Below are 20,779 nucleotides of genomic sequence, written 5' to 3' on the forward strand. Positions count from 1 at the left end.
TTCTGCAATTTCATTTACTCACAGTTTCATATCCTATGGTGCAAGTAAGGATAAAAGATCTCTATAGGTCAATGCCCCGAACAAATAGCATTAAAAAAATAACTTAAACGACAAGTTGGTTGTGTAAACATTCGACGAAGCAGCTGTGATGGCCGGCCGCACAAGTGAACTAAGAACTAAAGTACATGAACACTTTCCGAAGGCCATATTTATCCATTGCTTTAGTCAGTTTCACGTATCAAGGAATGTAGAATATTTTTTCAGACATTAATGGGATTGGGATAATTTTTTTTCACTAGTCCTCTAAACAACTTCATAAATAGAAAGAATGTACAGCAAAGAAAATGCCTAGAAATGCTTCAACAGGTGGAATTTTTCATCTCGTCTTGTTCACATAGTGAAAGAACATCACACTTCATTCCTTGAATTCTTTCAGAGTGTATTTGACTAAAGCTCAAATTGGGATGGTGAAACAGTAGTAGTGACATAATATTTCATGAAATTTCTAACCAGCATTGAAACTTCCTTTTTGTTACTGATTTTTAGCAACAGTTGTACCTACACTGATATCCTCTTATGTCCTTCAGTCTAAGCATTTAGACTTCCTGTATTGCTACCAGAAAGTTCAGGAAATCAAAAGAGAAATGCTAAACCTGAGAAATAAGTGCAATGTAATTTGGGCCGAGACTGTGCCCTATCATGGTGTCGAGGACTTTCCACCAAATAAACGACAATGCTGGAAGATGATATATTAATTTGAAGGAAATGCCTTTACCACTCTATTTTTGACAGCATTAAGAAAGTTTGCACCAATTGAAAAGCACCAACACATTTTATGATCACATCATCACACAATCACAAAACAAGGAAGACAGCTATATTTCACAAGTAGATTCAGAGCAACAGAACATCTTGTGGAGGAACTTAATACATAGTTTTTGCAAGTAGTGGAGCATACAGTAGACAGTAGAAAAACCAATGGGAAAAACATGACAGTAGAAATGTTCAGTTTTGAGGTCAGTACACAATGTAATTTGCACGATGCTGAAGAGTGAAAAGTGTAATAGGACAGAGAGTTTTCTGATTCATATATGAGGTCAAAAAGTTTTTTAACAGAATAGTGACAGGTGATTTATGAATGATTTATGAATTAGGCACGATTCCTGTTTATTTGTGCACTTTGATATAGGAAACTGAATAAGAAGCTATTATAAAATCACAATTTTCAGACAAAAATGCAATATATCTCAATTCTCCTTTTCTATATAGATTGTTCACTGTCATTGAGAATAAATAATTTTATACATCTCATTGAGGTAAATTGCAACTTTTAAGAAAATATTTCAATTTTTTTCTTCTAGAGGTGAGATGTCACTAATTACTTTGTGTGAAAAGTCAAATGTTTGACATCATATGCTCTGGCTAGAAGTCCTTAAATTTTCATGAGATTACAGTTACACCTATATCATTATGGCTTGATTACATTCCTTTTACATAATGATGAACATTAAATTGAACTTCCTACATCTGGTAATTAATATGTCATACTTTGGAGAGCAGAGCATATCTACTTTTCAGAACCACTGTATACCACTGCTGTATAGATGAAATTACTATAAGATGATGTGTGTTTTAGGACTAAGAGACATTCAGTTCCTAGCAGGTTACATATGTTCAATAAAAAATAGTTGCAGCTGATGTATGTACTATCTGCGTATCACGAGAAGTCGCGGCAGCTTGTAGGTACGGCACGAGTAACAGGTAGTACACTACGCTACAAACATTAGTCGTGATAAACAGTGCAAGTTCTCTGAAAGAGATGTGTGTTCTTTATTAAACTGTTCATTATACAGTACTTGCAGTAAATGTATAACTAAAGCGCAATTGCACTACCAATTTGAAACTTCACAGCAGCACCTTGGTTCACAAGAATCACCGTGTATGGAACCGAATATTTATTGAAAGGCCTTGAGACTTGAGATTGGCGCATGCGCAGCAGCCATGCCTACCCTTTGCACTCCTTACCCCGCATGCACGCAACTTCTCGTCAGATGACCATAGTATAGACAAGAAAAGGTTCCACCTTATCAATAGTTCTATACTTAGGTACCTGAATTATAGTACATAACCATTTTACATTCAACATGCCCAATTTGGCCACTTAGACATGATGCTTCCCCATGGCGTCTCTCTTTAGGAAAAGGCATACTAACTAATGCTTGACACATATGTTAAGGTATGCATGTACAGCTGATGATGACTATTTAAAGTCGAAACCGGTCCTGTAAGCTAACTTTTATGGTAATAAAATTGTATTGATAAGGTGGAACCTTTTCTTGTCTATACATAAGTGAACTATCAATACGGAAATGAAACTAGTAAATAAAGATGACCATAGTATGTGCACATGCGTTCACTCACTCACTCACTCACTCACTCACTCACTCACTCATAGAGAGCACACACTATGTATGAGGAGCTGTTGGCCTTGTTATCTCCAGCCCCTTGTATACAGCATCAGCAGCAACAATAGTATTGTTCTTCCTCCTGTTTTTTCCCGTACTCTTGACAAATTGTGCTATTATTCTAGTTTTTAACATTGTAGCGCTGCACTTCCAATCATTGGACATACTGTTTATGGTCTCTGCTAAAGACCCCTTTTCAGACTGTTCCTAGACACATAGCACATGGAACTGACGATTTAAGATGATCTCGTACTCACTCACTCACTCACTCACTCACTTGTAATCATGAAGTTACTCATTAATTTTGTTATTTGTTTATTCTTTATTAAATGTTCATAATAATGATAAAATTTTGGTATCCTAAGCAGAAGCTATTGATTAAGCTATATTGGATAATATTATAGTTATGCGTCATTACTGCATTTTGATTTTGTTATTTTTTGGGAACTAACATTAGTACCATTTTGAAACAAATGTATGATCTTGTAATATACTGTTGCACTTCCATTCTAGTGAATCAGACTGGTGGAAAGTAAGACACCTAACCACAGGAGAAGAAGGGCTTATACCATGGAACTTTGTAGCTGAAGAAAAATCCATAGAAAGTGAAGAGTAAGTTGAATATTCATTTAAAATATAATTAATAAAGAACTATAATTTATAATTAAGCTAACCTAAACTACAATGATGACTAGGAAGCAGATTTTTATGTGCTAAAAAAGGAAAAATATTTTTTTTATGTGCTAAAAACCTAAAAATATTTGATAAAAACTTAAAAATATTCTGCTTTAAATATTACATAACCACTCACGTTCAAGAGGTAAATAAATATAAAGTTTTTTATTAGAACATAGTGGTATTTAGAAAAATGGTAATGTTTTGTTTAACTATAGCAAAAACAACCTATCATCTTTGAAAAAATTGTACCAGTTCGTACTCACCAATCACATGCTGGAATATTAGTTGCTGGAAGTAGTCTCAGAATTGCAGTGAACAACAAACGTCATCTCCAAATTGTCCATCACAAATGCATGCCGATTATCTCTGAAGAACGCCTTATACTGTGAAAATGATCGTTTGACATCACAGGATATCAGATGTGCATAGTTAAGAGAGGAATGTCACCAACACTAATGCCTTCAATTTCACCAACATGTGCACCCTCCAATACTTGAGCAACTTCACACATTTTTAAACTCTGTGTTTTTACAGAACAAATTTTGACATTTGACCTTAACAGTCCCTGTACCTATGAAACCGAGAGTGAATCTAATTTATTTTTAATACCACACACTTCCTTCACTGTAATGGACAACAGGTTAGTGGATTTTTCAAGTATGTCTGTGGTTTTACACAAGAAGCTTAGATTGGCAGATATAAATGATAAATAACTGTTCAAAGAGCTGTCTTCAGTAACTTTTGAAGAATTTCAATTGAAGATGTGTCGTTTTTATCTAATGCATTCACAACGGATGCTTAACTTCCAAATTTGTCTGCGTAGTATATCACTGCAAACTTAGTTGCTTAGTACTGTCAGTTCAGATCAGTATAAATCATCATGTCTCTATTAGTGTTGAAGCACTAAAATGGAAAAAATAGTGAGATAGGATCCAGAAGTTTGGGGACTAAGCGTATATTTCCTTAATCAATCTTTATTGTGAATATCATCCGAGACTGATGCCCAGCCACCTTCAAAGTAATCCTCTTTACACTTTACCAACATTTGTAAAGTTTCTTAAAATCCTCCATAGTTGCTGTCATACAGCTTTTGCTGACGAAAGCGATCCTTTCATATGCATCCTCATCCCTGCAAAATGGTGAAAGTCATAGAGGGTTCTTGGGTGAATTAGCAGAATGTTGAAGCACAGAATTTCCAGGTTTGATGAAAAACTGTGAGACCAATACGGATGGTGGCCCCAGTTAATACAGGACGCGACCTTGAGTGCACATGCTTCTTTTGGAAGCAGTGGCATGTCTTTTTTTTTTTGTTCTGTCTGGTCATTGTGATTTAGTGAAGTGCCGTGTGCAGTCATATCATACCATTGTTGCCTCATGGCCTGCCGAATTGTAGATATATGGCAAATTACATTGTTGTCCTTTCTGATGCGAATTTCTCATTATCGAGGATTGTACAACAGTGTAAAGTGAAAGGTCTCAACACTAGTAAGTCCTCTGTAGGCATTGTGATAAAATTACATCAGAATGGTTTCCAGCCAGAAACAACAACTTCAAAAAAATTGCGGCGGAAGATAGTTTGACTCTGCAGGACTCCGGACATCATTAAGAAGGTAAAGGCTGCTGTCCTGAAGAAAAATCCACCTACTGAGAGACACCTTACCAGCCACACAAGCACATCTGAAGGTACAGTCTATCATATAATTAAAGAAGATCTGAACCTGGTAAAGCAGCATAAGGCACGTGGACGTGCTTTGAAATCAAGGCACGTTAAATAATGCTTCACTAATGCCAGAAAATTATTTGAAAACTACACAACAGGGGATAAATGGCAGTTGGTTGTTACCCTAGGTGAAGCTTTGGTTTGTTTGGATGAAACCAACAAGCCCCGGGCAATGTATCTTTGCCCAAAAGGCCAAAAGGGGCACTCAAACTTCATCAAAAGAAACAAAGAAAAGTTTGCTAGGGGGTTCATGGTAGTGGCAGGATATAGTGCCTGGGGTAAACTCAGAATCTTTAGAGTGTCAAAATATGTGAAAATCAATGCTACCTACTTCCAGAAGAATGTCATGGACCCCTATTTCGACGAAGATGTCCCTTGGGTGTACAGTGAAGATGCTTCAAATGTCGGGAACCATATGGATAAATTATACAGTCTTATTTCCAGATCATCAGTCACCTACTACGAGATAAAAGAAGCAGAGACGGGTGACCGTGCCATACCGTTTAATGACATCCATGTCAAATCCCTGGATGCCTCGCGAATGGATTTCTGTGCCTTTGGTCTCCTGAAAGAGCTCTTTCTTCTAGACATCGCACCACTATTGAGTGTCTCTGGAAAGTGTACAAGGAGGTATGGGATAATATTCCTCTTCCTGTACTCCGTCTAAGTCTTGTACAGTAGAAATTGAGATGTAGGGCAATATTCCGTGCCCGTGGCTATCACATTGAGCATAACCGGATCTATACTTTAATGTATAGCGTTGCATTACCCAACACAATTTAATTTCAATGAACTCTCTTCTGATTTTATATTTATTACAACATCGAGTACGTGTCCCCTCCATAATTTAGCCTTCCTTTTTGAACACCAACATAATTTATTAGCAGCAGTCATTGCGTCCTGTGATGCATAAGCAGTAAGCAAGTTAGAACCAATAATTTGATCATCAATATCGGACAAGTGTTCAACTGTAGCAAGTGCATCTCGAAATACACACACATAAATATTCATACATGCTTTGCCTTTGTCACTAAGTTGTAAACACACAAGTTCATCCTCCAACCTAATAATACACCAGACTCATCTGGTTTATATAACTCAAAAGCATGATAGCAATCGCCATTAGCACAACTATCAATATGAATAATACTTTTCTTCACTATAGGTCGAGGGGACCTATACATAAGATAACGTGAACATTTATAATGTGGCATTGCTCTGCTGAGAATGAGCAAGCAGCAGCTTGCACATGCTTATATACCCAACTAGCCGCGCATGCGCAGTAGCACTGATAAGGGACTTAGAAGCTTGCTAGTAAGTCTTACGGTGGCATCTGTCATGGTCTTATTATAGACAAATGCCTTATCAGCACATGCGTGACATCAGAGCGTTCAAGGACAAATTGTGGTTTCCTGTGGGTGAGCCCATTGCGGCCAACTATGCCTAGGACAAAATGTCAAAATCGTCCAAACTTAACTGAGTAACCCTCTGTAGGGACCGTTGTACAGACACATTGTCATGGAAAAGATACCGTTGTTCACTTCATCGCACCTCAGGCTGCTTGCTGCTTATGACAAATGGACTGTTCCAGATGACATAAAATATTCAGATACGCTTCCTTGTTTACAGTTTCACCATCAGGAATGAATTCTGAATGAATAATTCCTTGCAAATTAAAAAACCTTGGGCATCACTTTCTCTTTGCTGCAATCCTGCTGGATTTTCTGCGATGGTGATTTCAGTGTTTTAAGAGGTCTGCTTTGACTGAATATCAAACAAGTACTATCAAGTTTCATCACATACACTCTTATTCAAAGAAATTGGTTCGATATCAGTTTTAACGATTAACTTGCTCTACAGCCACATGCGTTCCTCGTTTTGTTATGAGGCTGAGTGACAAGGGACCAAGTGCTCACTCTTGCATGTACTCGCATATGCTTGGTGCATGTTAAGATCCTCAGTCAAAATGCACTGCTTGTGGTCACAAATATCCCAGTAGTATTAGCAATGTCCTTAGAGGTTAGATGATGATTCTGGAAAACACATTGCACCAATATTTAATGATTTCATCTGTTCATGCAGTTAGAGATCAACAGAGTGCTCGTTATCAACAATGGAGTCTTGTTCCATCGTGAAATGCTTATACAGTAAAACCTTGGTTTGTAAGCAGCTTGGTCTGCGAGTGTTTTGCAAGACGAGCAAAAATTTTAAATGAATTATCATTTGATAAACTAGTGAAGTTTTGCACTGTGAGTAGCACTGATCTGTTTCCTGAACGCTACATAATCACATCTGAGTCGATCATTTCCCTCGCGCAGTGGAATGTGGGTAATCTTCTCCCATGTTTGAGTTCAGTTACCATGCCTCCTCACTGCTATAGTCAACATCTATACGAATTGTTTACTATAGCACTGTAATCAAGTTTTAGCTCTAATAAAGCATTTTTTATTTTGTGTCCAAGTGTAGTGACTGTTACTTAGTATATTTACGACAGCAGTGGACCCTGTGAAGAAAAAAAAAAAATGTCAAAGAGGAAGGCAATAAGAGGAAGATGATGACAATGAAAGTTAAGAAGGAAATCATCAAGAAGTATGAACAAGGTGTGTATATGCCCCGAATCGTGAGATTGTACACAAAAGTCTACATCAACTATTTGCACAATATTAAAGAAGAAGGAAGAACTATTGGGTCCCTACGGAATCATTAGAGTATCAAAACAATGGCCATGTGTTCTAGAAGGTGTAGAAAAGTTGCTTCTTGTGTGGATCATTTTATATCAGTACATATATTTGGGCTGTGTAGTTACAATTATTTCTTAAGGAAAAAGAAAAAGGGAATTTTGGTGAAGTGTGGTATGGTCTCACAACACTTCCAGAAAATAATATGAGTGCTTAGGATTACAAGCACATTTGCAGAATGAATTATGCTCTCAATCGGAGGCTGTACTGTATGATTCAAATACTTAGACAGTTTGCTGGCATTTCAAATACATCGCAGTATTCTTTGTCAAGGCGACTGAAATACCCCTATTCGATCCGAGGTAGTCAGTCTCCGAGGCAGCAATCGCACTACTGAACCGTGTTGTTGTTTTCTGTACATTACGTACAATTTGCAATTGCTGCCTGGGAGACTGATTACCTCGGATCGAGTAGGGGTATTTCAGTCGCCTTGACAAAGAATACTGCAACGTATTTGAAACGCCGGCAAACTGTACGTAATGTACAGAAAAGAACAACACGGTTCAACCTGGAAAAAAAACTAGGCTAAATAAGCTTTGGATTTATTTGGTGGGGGATAATTGCAATGTTCCCATAGTTGGATTTGCTGTTAGTTCTCCGGCTCGAAATAGTGGCACCACGTTTCTTACCCTGTGATAATACGGGACAAAAACACATGCTCTTCCTCGTGGTACTGCTGACTCAGACATAACACAGTTCTGTCAATCTTTTGTCCATCCATCAGTTGATGCGGAACCCACTGCGCGCAAATTTTGCGGAAGTGCAAGTGATCTTTAATAATGGCATGCACGGAGCCATGACTAATGCCGACCTGAACACAAATTTCTTCCTCTGTGATTCATCTGTTTTTCTGTATAAGGCCTTCAGTCCGCTCTGTCATATCAGGAGTAATGGCTTGATGGGCCTGTCCTGGGTGCATATCATCTTGCAGTACATATATTTGGGCTGTGTAGTTACAATTATTTCTTAAGGAAAAAGAAAAAGGGAATTTTGGTGAAGTGTGGTATGGTCTCACAACACTTCCAGAAAATAATATGAGTGCTTAGGATTACAAGCACATTTGCAGAATGAATTATGCTCTCAATCGGAGGCTGTACTGTATGATTCAAATACTTAGACAGTTTCTCCTCAGAATCTTCTATGCCACTCGTGCAAACTTGTCATGGACATGCAGTGTTTGCCATATACAGCAGACATGCGACGATGAGTTTTGCGTACTTCAGCCACCAAAAAACAAACCACACTTCTCTGCTCTTCGTTGCTTGCCTCCATTTCTACAGCTGGATGAACACACAAGACCAGTCTGCGTACCAAAAAAAGACATAACCCCACAACTGCGTGAACCTGTGAGTCGTCGCTATGCAATTCTCCTGCCACAGTGATAGCAGTATCGATATGTAACAATAATGCTTCCACCTTTCGCTCGGAATGCATGTTATGGCGGGTGTTCAGTTTTCATTTGACTGCCTCTTATATGTATTTATGAGTGAAACTATTGAGTAAAGGGGTGGAGGGAGAGAGCATGATAGGATACATTTCAGACACCATTACTTTAATTACAGGCTCTTTTTTACTGTGTACACTAATCCTCATACTTTGGATCCTATTTCATATTCATAGTATTTGAAAATAAACAAACAACTACAGCATATGAGGTTAGAAATTGATCTAAAACATGCCAAAGGAATTACATTTTTTTTTTTTTTTTTGTAGATTCTTCTCTGTGTTCTTAACTTCATTGTGCTAGTTAAGTCAGAAAGTCTTGTCTATTTATCTGTACTTTGCATTATAAATAACCTAAATTCATTGCATTTGCAGAACATCTGGCAATATCAGTATTGTTTTAAGAGTTGATATTAAAAATATAATTAACTGAATAGCTTTTCGATATTGTGTATGTACACCCCACTGAGAAATTGTGTAGTTACTTTCTTATATTTGATGTTTACTATAAGTGTCCTAATAATGCAAGTTATATTTGTATTTTAGTCTCATTGAATTTATCCCCTATGCTGCCTTAGATCTTTTAATGAAACTAAATATACAAATATTTATTCTCTGTAATAACTTATTTTTTAGCTGGTTCTTTGGTAAAATATCGAGGAAGGAAGCAGAAAAACTGCTATTAGCCGATGATAACATTCGAGGAACATTTCTGGTTCGCTACAGTGAACATAATCCAGATGGATTTTCTTTGAGTGTAAAAGACTGGGAGGAAACAAGAGGTCACCATGTCAAACATTACAAAATCAAGCCCATGGACAAAGGAGGATATTACATTGCCACCACCCAAACTTTTGGCACACTTCAAGCTCTAGTATTAGCATATCAAAGTAAGTAGTAGAATGGTTTAGCTGACTAATTACTCTTCAACTTGAATGGTGTAAGTTACTGAGCTTTTCTTTTGAAACTTTCAGGAAATGCCCTCGGTCTTTGCCATGTGCTCGCACGACCTTGCCCCAAACCAAAGCCACAGATATGGGACCTTTCACCTGATATGCGTGATCAGTGGGAAATTGATCGTAAGGAAATTCAACTTATCAAGAAGTTAGGTCAAGGAAATTTTGGTGAAGTTTGGTATGGTAAGTTCTGACAAAACTTCCAGAAAATAATATGTCCAGTTTTTCATAAGTCTGTAACATTTCTGCTTGCATTGCAGTTCCTCCTTATATTTGAGTTACCAAATTATGACTCAAATGGGGAAGTTTGCTTTATAGGTGCTCATAGAATGTTTTGCTACATCATACATATTTAGTATCTTATTGGAGATTTAAAAATACAGTTTGCTCTGAGAGAAATATGCCTTTCTAATTTTTTAAAAAATCATTGCCAGGGTGTAATGTAGACAATTTTGGTCCTAACCCTGTTCAAATCCATAGTTTCAGTACTGATGATGTGTGTTCAAACTTAACTCTATCATGGGATCACTGGAAGGGTTACTTGATGATGATGATAATGATGATGATGACATTGATGATGATAGTGATGATTCTTGTTACAGTGAAACCTCAGAATGCGAGTAACTTGGTAAATATTTTAATAAACTTCAACTTGATATGCGAGTGAGGTTCTGCAATACGAGCCTCACGTGTGCCTAAGTTTTCCCCTCCCCTCTGCCTCTCTCTTTCCTGGGAGAGTGTCTGTAATCATCTCCCGTGCTGGACTTCAGTTGGTGTGCCTCACTCGCATAGTCAACACCGTACGAGTGTACGTGTTTTGTTTCTTTCATTAGTGTTGTAACTGTACTGCAACAATTTGCCAGGTGAACGAAAAGAAGGCTGAAAAGGAATTTGGTCAGAAGAAGGAGATGGTTACGATCGAAGTTAAATAGGAAATGATCGAAAAGCACAAACGAGGTATGCGAGTGGCTGATATCGCGAGATTTTAACACCAGTCTGCGTCAACGATTTGCGCAATATCAAAGAAGAAAGAAGAAGTAAAAAGGGTAGATGGAGCAAAAGGAGTCAAAAGAGTATCAAAGCAATGGCCACGTGATCTGGAAGATGTAGAAAAGTTGCTTCGCCTGAATGATAAGCAACTAGCAGGCGATACTGTGACTGAGAATGTAATCTGAGAGAAGGCAAAGACGTTGTACACCGACCTCATAAGTAAATTACGATGTAGTACACGTCCGTAAACAGAAATCGAAGAATGCTTCAAGGCCAGCAGGGGATAGTTTGTTAACTTTAAGAGGAGAAGTGGCATCCAAAGTGTTGTGAGGCATGGGGAGGCTTCCAGTTTGGATGCTAAGGCAGCTGAGGCATTCACTGCTAAGTTCCAGAGGCTCATTGTTACCACGTGTTACCTGCCACAGCAAGTTTTTAACTGCGATGAAACAGGACGTTTTGGGGGGAAATATGCTGAAGAGGACCTACATTTCAGCAGAAGAGAATTCAATGCCTGGTCACAGGCCTATGAAAGACCGTTTAATCATGTTATTGTGTGCTAATGCAAGCGGAGATTTAAAAGTAAAGCCCCTGCTTATGTATCATACCGAGAATCCACGAGCCTTCAAGAAATGCTAGATGCAGAAGAGTCGGTTAAATGTTATGTGGAAGTCCAACAATAAGGGTTGGGTCACTTGTATTTTCTTCGTTGAATGGATGAACGAGGTCTTTTGTCTTTTAGTGAAGAAATACCTTTTGGAAAATAATCTGCCACTCGAAGTCTTGCTGGTTGTGGAAAATGCTCCTGCTCATCCTTCAGGCCTTGAGGATGTCTTACTGGAGGAATTCAGATTTATTAAAATTAAGTTCCTTCCTCCCAACACTACTCCAGCCTACGGATCAGCAAGTCATTTCGAACTTCAAGAAGCTATACACCAAAGCACTATTTTAGCGATGTTTTGAAGTGACTGAAAGAACAAACCTTACCCGTGGAGAAATCATTTTCATATTGTGAACTGCCTGAAGATCATCGATAAAGCCTGGGGTGGGGTCACCAAGAGAACTCTCATTTCCGCTTGGGTAAAGTTGTGACCTGTCTGTGTTCTTGGGATTGTTGGTGACAATGAGCCAGCAATTGTCGATGCGTTTGCTGGCAGGACCTAGTGTTTACAGTGCACTATGTCGTCTGGTATGGGCTAGAGCAATTTTGTTACTTTCATTGATCTGTCTCTCTCTAATCCTTGGCTTTGACTATATGAAAGTGACTGTGGTACGAGCGATGTTAGTAATGCCATTCCTTCTGCAGCCAGTCCCTGCTATGAATGGTGTGAAAATGTTGCTTATATTGTTGATTGGTGCATGCATTTCAGTGGGCTTGGCAGACTGATATGTGATAGCAACTTCTGGCTCGGTGAGGAAAGCAACGGGAAACCACCTCACTTCTCATTTCCCTAGTACGCCTCTTCAGTGATGCCTAGGCCATCTATGACAGCTGATGGCAGAGCTGTTGAGAATCCAACCAGCCTAAGGGCTGAAGACTGACATACATAGGGAAGACCATTGAGCTGGAGGTGAATGATGTGGACATTCAAGAGCTGGTGGAAGAACATAGTTAGGAACTGACCACCAACAGACTGATGGACCTGCATCACGAACAACAGGAGGATGTTATGGAGGAGATCTCGTCCGGGGAAGAGGAGGAGGAAAAGTCAATGTAATCTCTCACTTCAACTAAGATTTGGGAAAAGCGCAAAGTGTGGGAAACGGTGCAAAATTTTGTATAAAACACTACCTGAATAAGACTGTAGCAGTGCGAGCGATGGAGCTTTGAATGACATTGCAATGTCACATTTTCGTGAAATCCTCAAAAAGAGGCAAAAGCAACAGTCATTGGACAGGTTCCTCGTTAAAGTTGCACGAAAAGAAAACAATTCCAGTGAGCCAACAGATAGCAATTATTCCGTTAGTGAAATTATGCTACACAGTAACTCTATTCATGTCATCTCTCGTCTCCCTCCCACCAACAATGATTGTATTGTAAGTTAAAGTGCAATTTAATTTGTTTTATGTTATATTTTGTTTTAGAAATGTTATGCGAATAATTTTTATTGTGTTGTGGACGAATCATCCGCGTTTCAATTGTTTCGTATGGGAAAATTTGCTTTGATTTACGAGCGCTTTGGATTACAAGCATGTTGCTGGAACAAATTATGCTCCACTGTATTATTTATTTTCTCTGTTCTACAGTTAAAAGAACATGTATAATCAAAAGAGAGAATTTTTCTAACATTGACCTTTTTTTATATAGCAACATAGTACAAGGTTTATCATATAGTTAATATGCTCATTTTCACAATATTTTGATTTGTTTTGGGTAATAGTACCATGAAAAAGAAAATTAAAAATGATCTCTCTAAATATTCAGTTTAATCCCATCGATTTTCAACTTGTATATGTATAAATTAGTTTGAATGCTTGATGGATTGATGAATAACCATTACTTTCTAGTCTAGACCTCTGGATGATGATGGATCATCATATGGCCTCAGCTACCGTGTGCAAGCATTGACACCATCTGGCTGCTTGTTCATCAGCTTCAGTGTTCCGTTTCACTCTGGGTCTACTAGATGGCAGAGTAAACCAAATCTCTGTTGGGCATCCATGGCTAAGTTTTAATTAATTTTGTTGGTTTGGGGTGTTGAATGAACTATTATTCTGCCCTTCAAAAATCTGACTACCTCTTTTGGGTTTGAATTGGTTATCTTGGGAGCCGGAGGCCAACACACTACCACAGATGGAGCTGGCCTCTAGATAATTGAATATGATAATGTATATCTTCATGGACTCGTAGACCCTTCATTCAGAGAGCAGTGGCAGTCATCTCGTGAATGGTGTTATGTGATTTAATCCTCAGTAATTCACCCGTAGAACACTTTCCCAGCCCCTGAGGAAGGGTTTGCTACTTACCGCAGTCATGTCTGCAGTGGTATCTGCTGGAAGAGCACCCCGGAAGAAAATGGACTGGTGCTACTGTTATGGTAGTTCTTAATATGTTGCTCCATTCGGAACCTCAGATGCCTTCATTCCTTATCACCCAAGAGTTTGCAGCAGTAACTTTGCTGAACAATTTCACTCCTTATATCTTGTCTGGGTAAGCATACCGCACAAGATATTCACTCAGGTGTACCGAGCGAGTTGACCAGTTAGGGTTGTATAGCTGTGAGTTTCGGAAGATGGTGGGTTCAAATCCCACCGTTAGCAGCCTTGGAGATGGTTTTCCCATTTTCACACCAGGCAAATGCTGAGACTGTACTTTAATGAAGGACACAGCTGCTTCCTTCCTTCCCTCCCAATTCTAGCCCTTTCCCATCCTTACATCACTGAAAACCTTCAGTGTATTAGTGCGACGTTAATCCACTAGCAAAAAATAATCTATCAGGTGTTCCCTCAGCTGTATGACTGTTTGTCTGCTTCTGATGGATCAGTAGGTTTAGTTGTTTATGAGAAAAGTAAACCTGCGAGGAACTTGCACAATACTAGGAGCGGCTGTACGTAAGAAATTTGATTATTTTACTGTATCATCAACTTTGTCAGTCACAACTGTATGTTGTTTAATGACAATAAAATTATCCAATTTATTCTGTTCTGTTCTAAGAGTTCTCTGTCTGCAGCTGAGGGTATTATATCAGCTCAGTTGAAATCACCTTTAATTTTATGACACCATCAAAAAGATTCTCCTCCAGAAGGAGTTGTCAAGTAAACTGCTACTTATATATTTGGTAGATAAATAAAAGAATAGCTGAATTAATAACTTTCTAAAATTTCCAGGTAAATGGAGAGATAACATTGAAGTTGCTGTGAAGACTTTACGCCAAGGCACAATGTCAACAGCTGCTTTCTTAGAAGAAGCTGCAATAATGAAGAAATTTCGTCATGACCGTCTGGTGGCTCTCTATGCAGTATGTTCCAAAGAAGAACCTATTTATATTGTTCAAGAATATATGTGCCACGGTAGTCTTCTTGAATTCCTTCGGCACGGAATGGGCAGACGCTTGATGTTTGGTGACCTCATTTACATTGCTGCTCAGGTAAGATTCAAGGAGTGACTTGTACTGTTTGGAAATACGTCCTATCATTCTAAAATGACTGGTAAATAAACTGTATGATACGTAACATTTTGTTTTAGGTGGCTAGTGGAATGCAGTATTTGGAAGGGAAGCAATTGATTCATAGGGATTTAGCTGCCCGAAATGTGCTTATTGGAGAAAATAATATAGCCAAAATATGTGATTTTGGTTTAGCTCGAGTGATTGAAGACGATGAGTATTGCCCTCGACAAGGTAAGGAAGGAAGGAAAGGGTATTTTTATGTCATTGACTGGTTAATAATATGGACGTATTAAGTCACTTTTATCAACACAAAGTAAAAATAAACTTTGGTAGGTACTGTACTGGCAACTGTCATCACTTGTGGATTTTGGTGCCAAAGTTATAAGATTTCCAATTCATTTTGACTGTTGATCCTGATCCAATAGACATATAGACATAAATATTCCAAAGTCCTGTATCCTTGGTTGACCATCTTTACCTTTTAACCATTGTACATTTTAACATTACGTATCTTTTTTTTCTCTCTCTCATTATCCTGTTATGGGGTCAGCAACATACGTGCTTCTTTATTGCATCTAATCCTTACCAACAGCAGCAAACAGTCCGAGGAAGGTTAAACGAGGCTGGACTTGAGTTTCCACAGTCAGCCTGGGTTGTCATCTATTCCTCCTGCCCTCCATCGACATCTGCCATACTCATCTTAAGTGATCATCCTCTCTTCACTCAACATAGCTCCCCAACACAGACTTCGTTCGTGGACCTTGTTGACAGTCCTCACTTCTGCATGTTAAATGGACTTCTTCATTAGGATGTCTATTGAAAAGTGTGATGCTCAATGACTTCCACAGCATACTTGTCTCAGCAGTGTGAGGTTTGTATGTGTTCTTCCTTGACCCAAAGAGCCCAGCATTCTTCAGCATATATATTGTGCACGGGCAGACAGCTTCTTTGAAGACTTATCCTTTTAGCTTTAACAGCATCTTCTTGTAGTGATGGGTCGAACTAGCTCTTTTGAGGGAGCTAGCTCATTCGCTCCCGCTCCTTACTGAGAGTCGTTCAAAAGAGTCGATTCTTGGAAGCGGGAAGGTAGGAGCGAGCCGAGGAAGTCAGAGGCCGCTCTCCGCTCCAGGTTTGTTTGTTCATTCGTTCATCCGGTTTAGGGCAGACGGCTCTTTATGACTTCTGGTTGCTCTGTATGACTTCCAGGAACGAACGACATAGCGCAAATAGTTTATATTTCCCACAACAGATGGCAGCACAATGACCAGTTTAGAAAGCTACTCTTGAAATAAAACAAATGAACAACTAATATATGCACTCCTGGCAACATTGGCAATTAATCTAACGATAAAGCTTTATATACAATAATGAAGAAATGTTTAACAAATATGCAGTATTAATAGATAACATCTAATATTACTTTGCCTATGTTCCTTTCTTCTTAAAATTATGCTTTTCAAGACTGAATGCACCATGACGAGACGTATGTTCATGATATTGGCAATACTTACACGTTAATAAATAATTGTTTAAAAATGTAATGGGATGTAAGTTACTATAGTATATACTAAGCCATGAGTTATTTATTCATAAAAGCCCAAAATAGTGTGATTGTACATTTTCTAGATTAATCATGACTCCCGTTTTTATTTGAAGGAGCGAGATGGCGCAAGATAGTTTACCTTTCCCACAACAGATGGCAACACAATGTCCAGTTTGGCATGCTACTCTTGGAATAAAACAAATTGGCAACATTCGCAATTAATCCAATGATAAAGTTTTATACACAGTAACGAAGAAACGTATCACAAATATACAGTGTTGATTGATGACATCTAATATTACTTTGCCTAAGTTCCATTCTCCTTAAAAAGATGATGGGACGTATGTTCAAGATATTGGCAATACTTCCGTTCGACCCCGGCAGTCTAGATAAGCATAAGAGGAATCTCTATTCCTGTTCACATTGTTTACATTTCACTCAAAAGATGTCACCAGAATATCCTCTTTCGACTGGAGCTTCAGAAAGTTTCTCACTTGACTCTCGACGTTGGAACAACAGATTCTTTCATGCATTAATGCATCGTAGGAAACATAACTGATTAAACGCGATCTTTAACGAAAATAATGGAAACTACTATCAGCACAAATGTACATACATACTACAGTACGCATAGCATTTTGCCATTTTTTCACATACAGTATGGTCACACTCTTTTCTATTTTTTTATTTTCTAGAACGATTGAACCGTATGAGACGTATATTTTCGATGTATTGGGATTCCTTACACTACCTACTTCTTCTTCTTCTTCGACCACTTTTCCCACACTTGTGGATTCGCAGGTGCGAACTGTTCCGCAAATGTGGATTTGGCCCTGTTTCATAATAATAAACTAGCCGATGTACCCGTGCTTCGCTACGGGATTGGATTCCCAGAGAGACTGACCTTGTGGTTTTCCTAACTGGAAGTCAACATAGGTCATTACAAAAACGTCGTTAGGAAAGTAGTGATTAAAAGCAATATAAAATACTCGATCAAATGAAAAACCGCACATTTTCTCACTTTTAACGAACAGGACTACACTGCCGATCTAACAGTCCAAAGTTCCAGAGCTGGAATGATCAAAGCTGCAGATAGCCGTGATCCGTGAACACCCTTCGTCTTTTTTCGGCAGGGAGGGGGTCGAATAGTGGAGACTCCCACGGCATAAACTATGCCCTTCTACTAATCTTTTTCCTAGGAGTGCCCGATGAGTCGGAAAATCTTAATTCACTACACTGGCGGCAGAAAAATCTATCTGACTTGGAGACAAATTTTTCCTCCAAGCAAGAGAAGAAACCCACCCTTCACTGCTAATTTGGAATAAAATGACTGTAGAATTTAATAAAAGTAAAGAGGAAGAGGCTTTAATTAAGAAATGGCTCTTTTCAGGGTCGAATTTTGAGTTATTTAGTGAATTGTGTTGCTATAATTTGGAATAGGCCTAAATTGTTATTCGATACCATGCCATACTACTACTACTACTACTACTACTACTACTACTACTACTACTACTACTACTACTACTACTAACTGTGTCTCTGCCTTAAGTATGCACGCTGCTCATTCAAAACAGCGCGTCAGATTAGGGATCGCATAGATGGAATACTATGATGAACCTGTGTGTTACGTACCAGTTGTATCAGAAAGTGTATGAACCAGAGGAATGGCATGCTAAAGAAGAAAGTTTTCTATCTCCCCTCTTATTTTCCGCTAATATTCAGTCAAGCTGTTATACTCGGTGCGCAGCAGTAATCCCATCTATTGGAGTTGAGAGGCAGAATAAGAGACAAAGAACATCACATCAAACATTGGTCAATGTAATGTCACTTGTTGATCAATGCTATGCGCTTTTGATATTGTAGGTCTTGACATTTAGTTTTCTTCCAACTCTGAAATACCACTCTTACCATAGTCGGTACGGTAAAACTGAATAAAACATAAATGATCGGAAATTGTATTCAATATAACTTTTGTTATGTAATAATTTTCGATAGCACCAATAACATAGGTATTTTAAAATTGCATTTTAGGCGCCTTCCCCTAAACTGCAATTCCATCCAGGATGAATAAATTTGTTTATAGCTTAGACTGTTGTTTCTCATTTCCCAACTCTATATAACGATTTTAAATTCTGTTAATCCATTTTCTCGTGGCTCGGCGTTGATATGGACTTAGCAACAAAATTACAATTTCATGAATATCTGTTTTATCACAGTGTATAAGACATAAATGGTCGGAAATTTTATTCTATATAACTTTGGTTATGTAGTATTTATCGATACGACCACTAATAATTTAAATATCTGAGAATTACATTTTAGGCCTTCCCCTAAACTACCATTTCACTCAGTATTAATAGAATGATTCATAACCTAGATTATAATGGCTCATTCTCCGATTACGCATGCCAATTTTCATTGAGATAGGACCACTCATAACGTAAATATTCAAGAATTAAATTTTTTGACCTTCCCCTAAACTACCATTTCACTCAGCGTGAATAAAATTATTTATAGTCTAGATTGCAGCAAGTCATTCCTCGGCTTTGAATACCAATTTTCATTACGATACGACCACTAATAACATAAATATTTGAAAATTAAATTTTAGGCCTTCCCCTAAACTACCATTTCTGTCAGCGTAAATAAAATTATTTAAGGCTTAGATTGTAGCGACTTATTCCCCGACTTTGCATACCGATTTTCATTAAGTTCTCTTTAGCCGTTTTCTAGTGATGCATGTACATACATACAGACAGACAGACAGATAGATAGACAGACAGACAGACAGAAATTACGGAAAAGTAAAAAGTGCATTTCCTTGTTACTGTGGACATGACCGATACAGAAATACCATTCTTTTCAAATTCTGAGCAATGTACAGACAAAACTCTTACTTTATACACTGACTGACAGAGCAAATGCAACACCAAGAAGGAGTGGTCAGAACTTTATGCCAATTGCAGGGTAGACTGACGTCACTGAGGTATGCTCATGATGTGAAATGCGCCACTGTGCTGCGCACGTAGCGAACGATAAATGGGACACGGCGTTGGCGAATGGCCCACTTCGTACCGTGATTTCTCAGCCGACAGTCATTGTAGAACGTGTTGTCGTGTGCCACAGGACACGTGTATAGCTAAGAATGCCAGGCCGCCGTCAACGGAGGCATTTCCAGCAGACAGACGACTTTATGAGGGGTATGGTGATCGGGCTGAGGAGGGCAGGTTGGTCGCTTCGTCAAATCGCAGCCGATACGCATAGGGATGTGTCCACGGTGCAGCGCCTGTGGCGAAGATGGTTGGCGCAGGGACATGTGGCACGTGCGAGGGGTCCAGGCGCAGCCCGAGTGACGTCAGCACGCGAGGATCGGCGCATCCGCCGCCAAGCGGTGGCAGCCCCGCACGCCACGTCAACCGCCATTCTTCAGCATGTGCAAGACACCCTGGCTGTTCCAATATCGACCAGCACAATTTCCCGTCGATTGGTTGAAGGAGGCCTGCACTCCCGGCGTCCGCTCAGAAGACTACATTGACTCCACAGCATAGACGTGCACGCCTGGCATGGTGCCGGGCTAGAGCGACTTGGATGAGGGAATGGCGGAACGTCGTGTTCTCCGATGAGTCACGCTTCTGTTCTGTCAGTGATCGTCACCGCAGACGAGTGTGGCGTCGGCGTGGAGAAAGGTCAAATCCGGCAGTAACTGTGGAGCGCCCTACCGCTAGACAACGCGGCATCATGGTTTGGGGCGCTATTGCGTATGACTCCACGTCACCTCTAGTGCGTATTCAAGGCACGTTAAATGTCCACCGCTACGTGCAGCATGTGCTGCGGCCGGTGGCACTCCCGTACCTTCAGGGGCTGCCCAATGCTCTGTTTCAGCAGGATAATGCCCGCCCACACACTGCTCGCATCTCCCAACAGGCTCTACGAGGTGTACAGATGCTTCCGTTGCCAGCGTACTCTCCGGATCTCTCACCAATCGAACACGTGTGGGATCTCATTGGACGCCGTTTGCAAACTCTGCCCCAGCCTCGTACGGACGACCAACTGTGGCAAATGGTTGACAGAGAATGGAAAACCATCCCTCAGGACACCATCCGCACTCTTATTGACTCTGTACCTCGACGTGTTTCTGCG

The 20,779-nt window shown here is 39.3% G+C and overlaps 1 protein-coding gene across 1 annotated transcript in view; it reads left to right on the top strand.

Annotated features, from left to right (window-relative positions):
- Window positions 1-20,779, top strand: part of Src64B (Tyrosine-protein kinase Src64B) — a 367,972-nt gene that overhangs the window by 322,568 nt on the left and 24,625 nt on the right. Inside the window, exons 5-9 of the mRNA XM_068225019.1 lie at window positions 2,979-3,077; window positions 9,681-9,934; window positions 10,019-10,183; window positions 14,816-15,075; window positions 15,174-15,327. Coding sequence (XP_068081120.1) covers window positions 2,979-3,077; window positions 9,681-9,934; window positions 10,019-10,183; window positions 14,816-15,075; window positions 15,174-15,327 — 932 coding nt within the window. The remainder of the gene's footprint in view (window positions 1-2,978; window positions 3,078-9,680; window positions 9,935-10,018; window positions 10,184-14,815; window positions 15,076-15,173; window positions 15,328-20,779) is intronic.

The sequence above is a fragment of the Anabrus simplex genome, chromosome 1, assembly GCF_040414725.1.
Source record: "Anabrus simplex isolate iqAnaSimp1 chromosome 1, ASM4041472v1, whole genome shotgun sequence".
In the NCBI taxonomy this organism is placed as follows: Eukaryota; Metazoa; Arthropoda; class Insecta; order Orthoptera; family Tettigoniidae; genus Anabrus; species Anabrus simplex.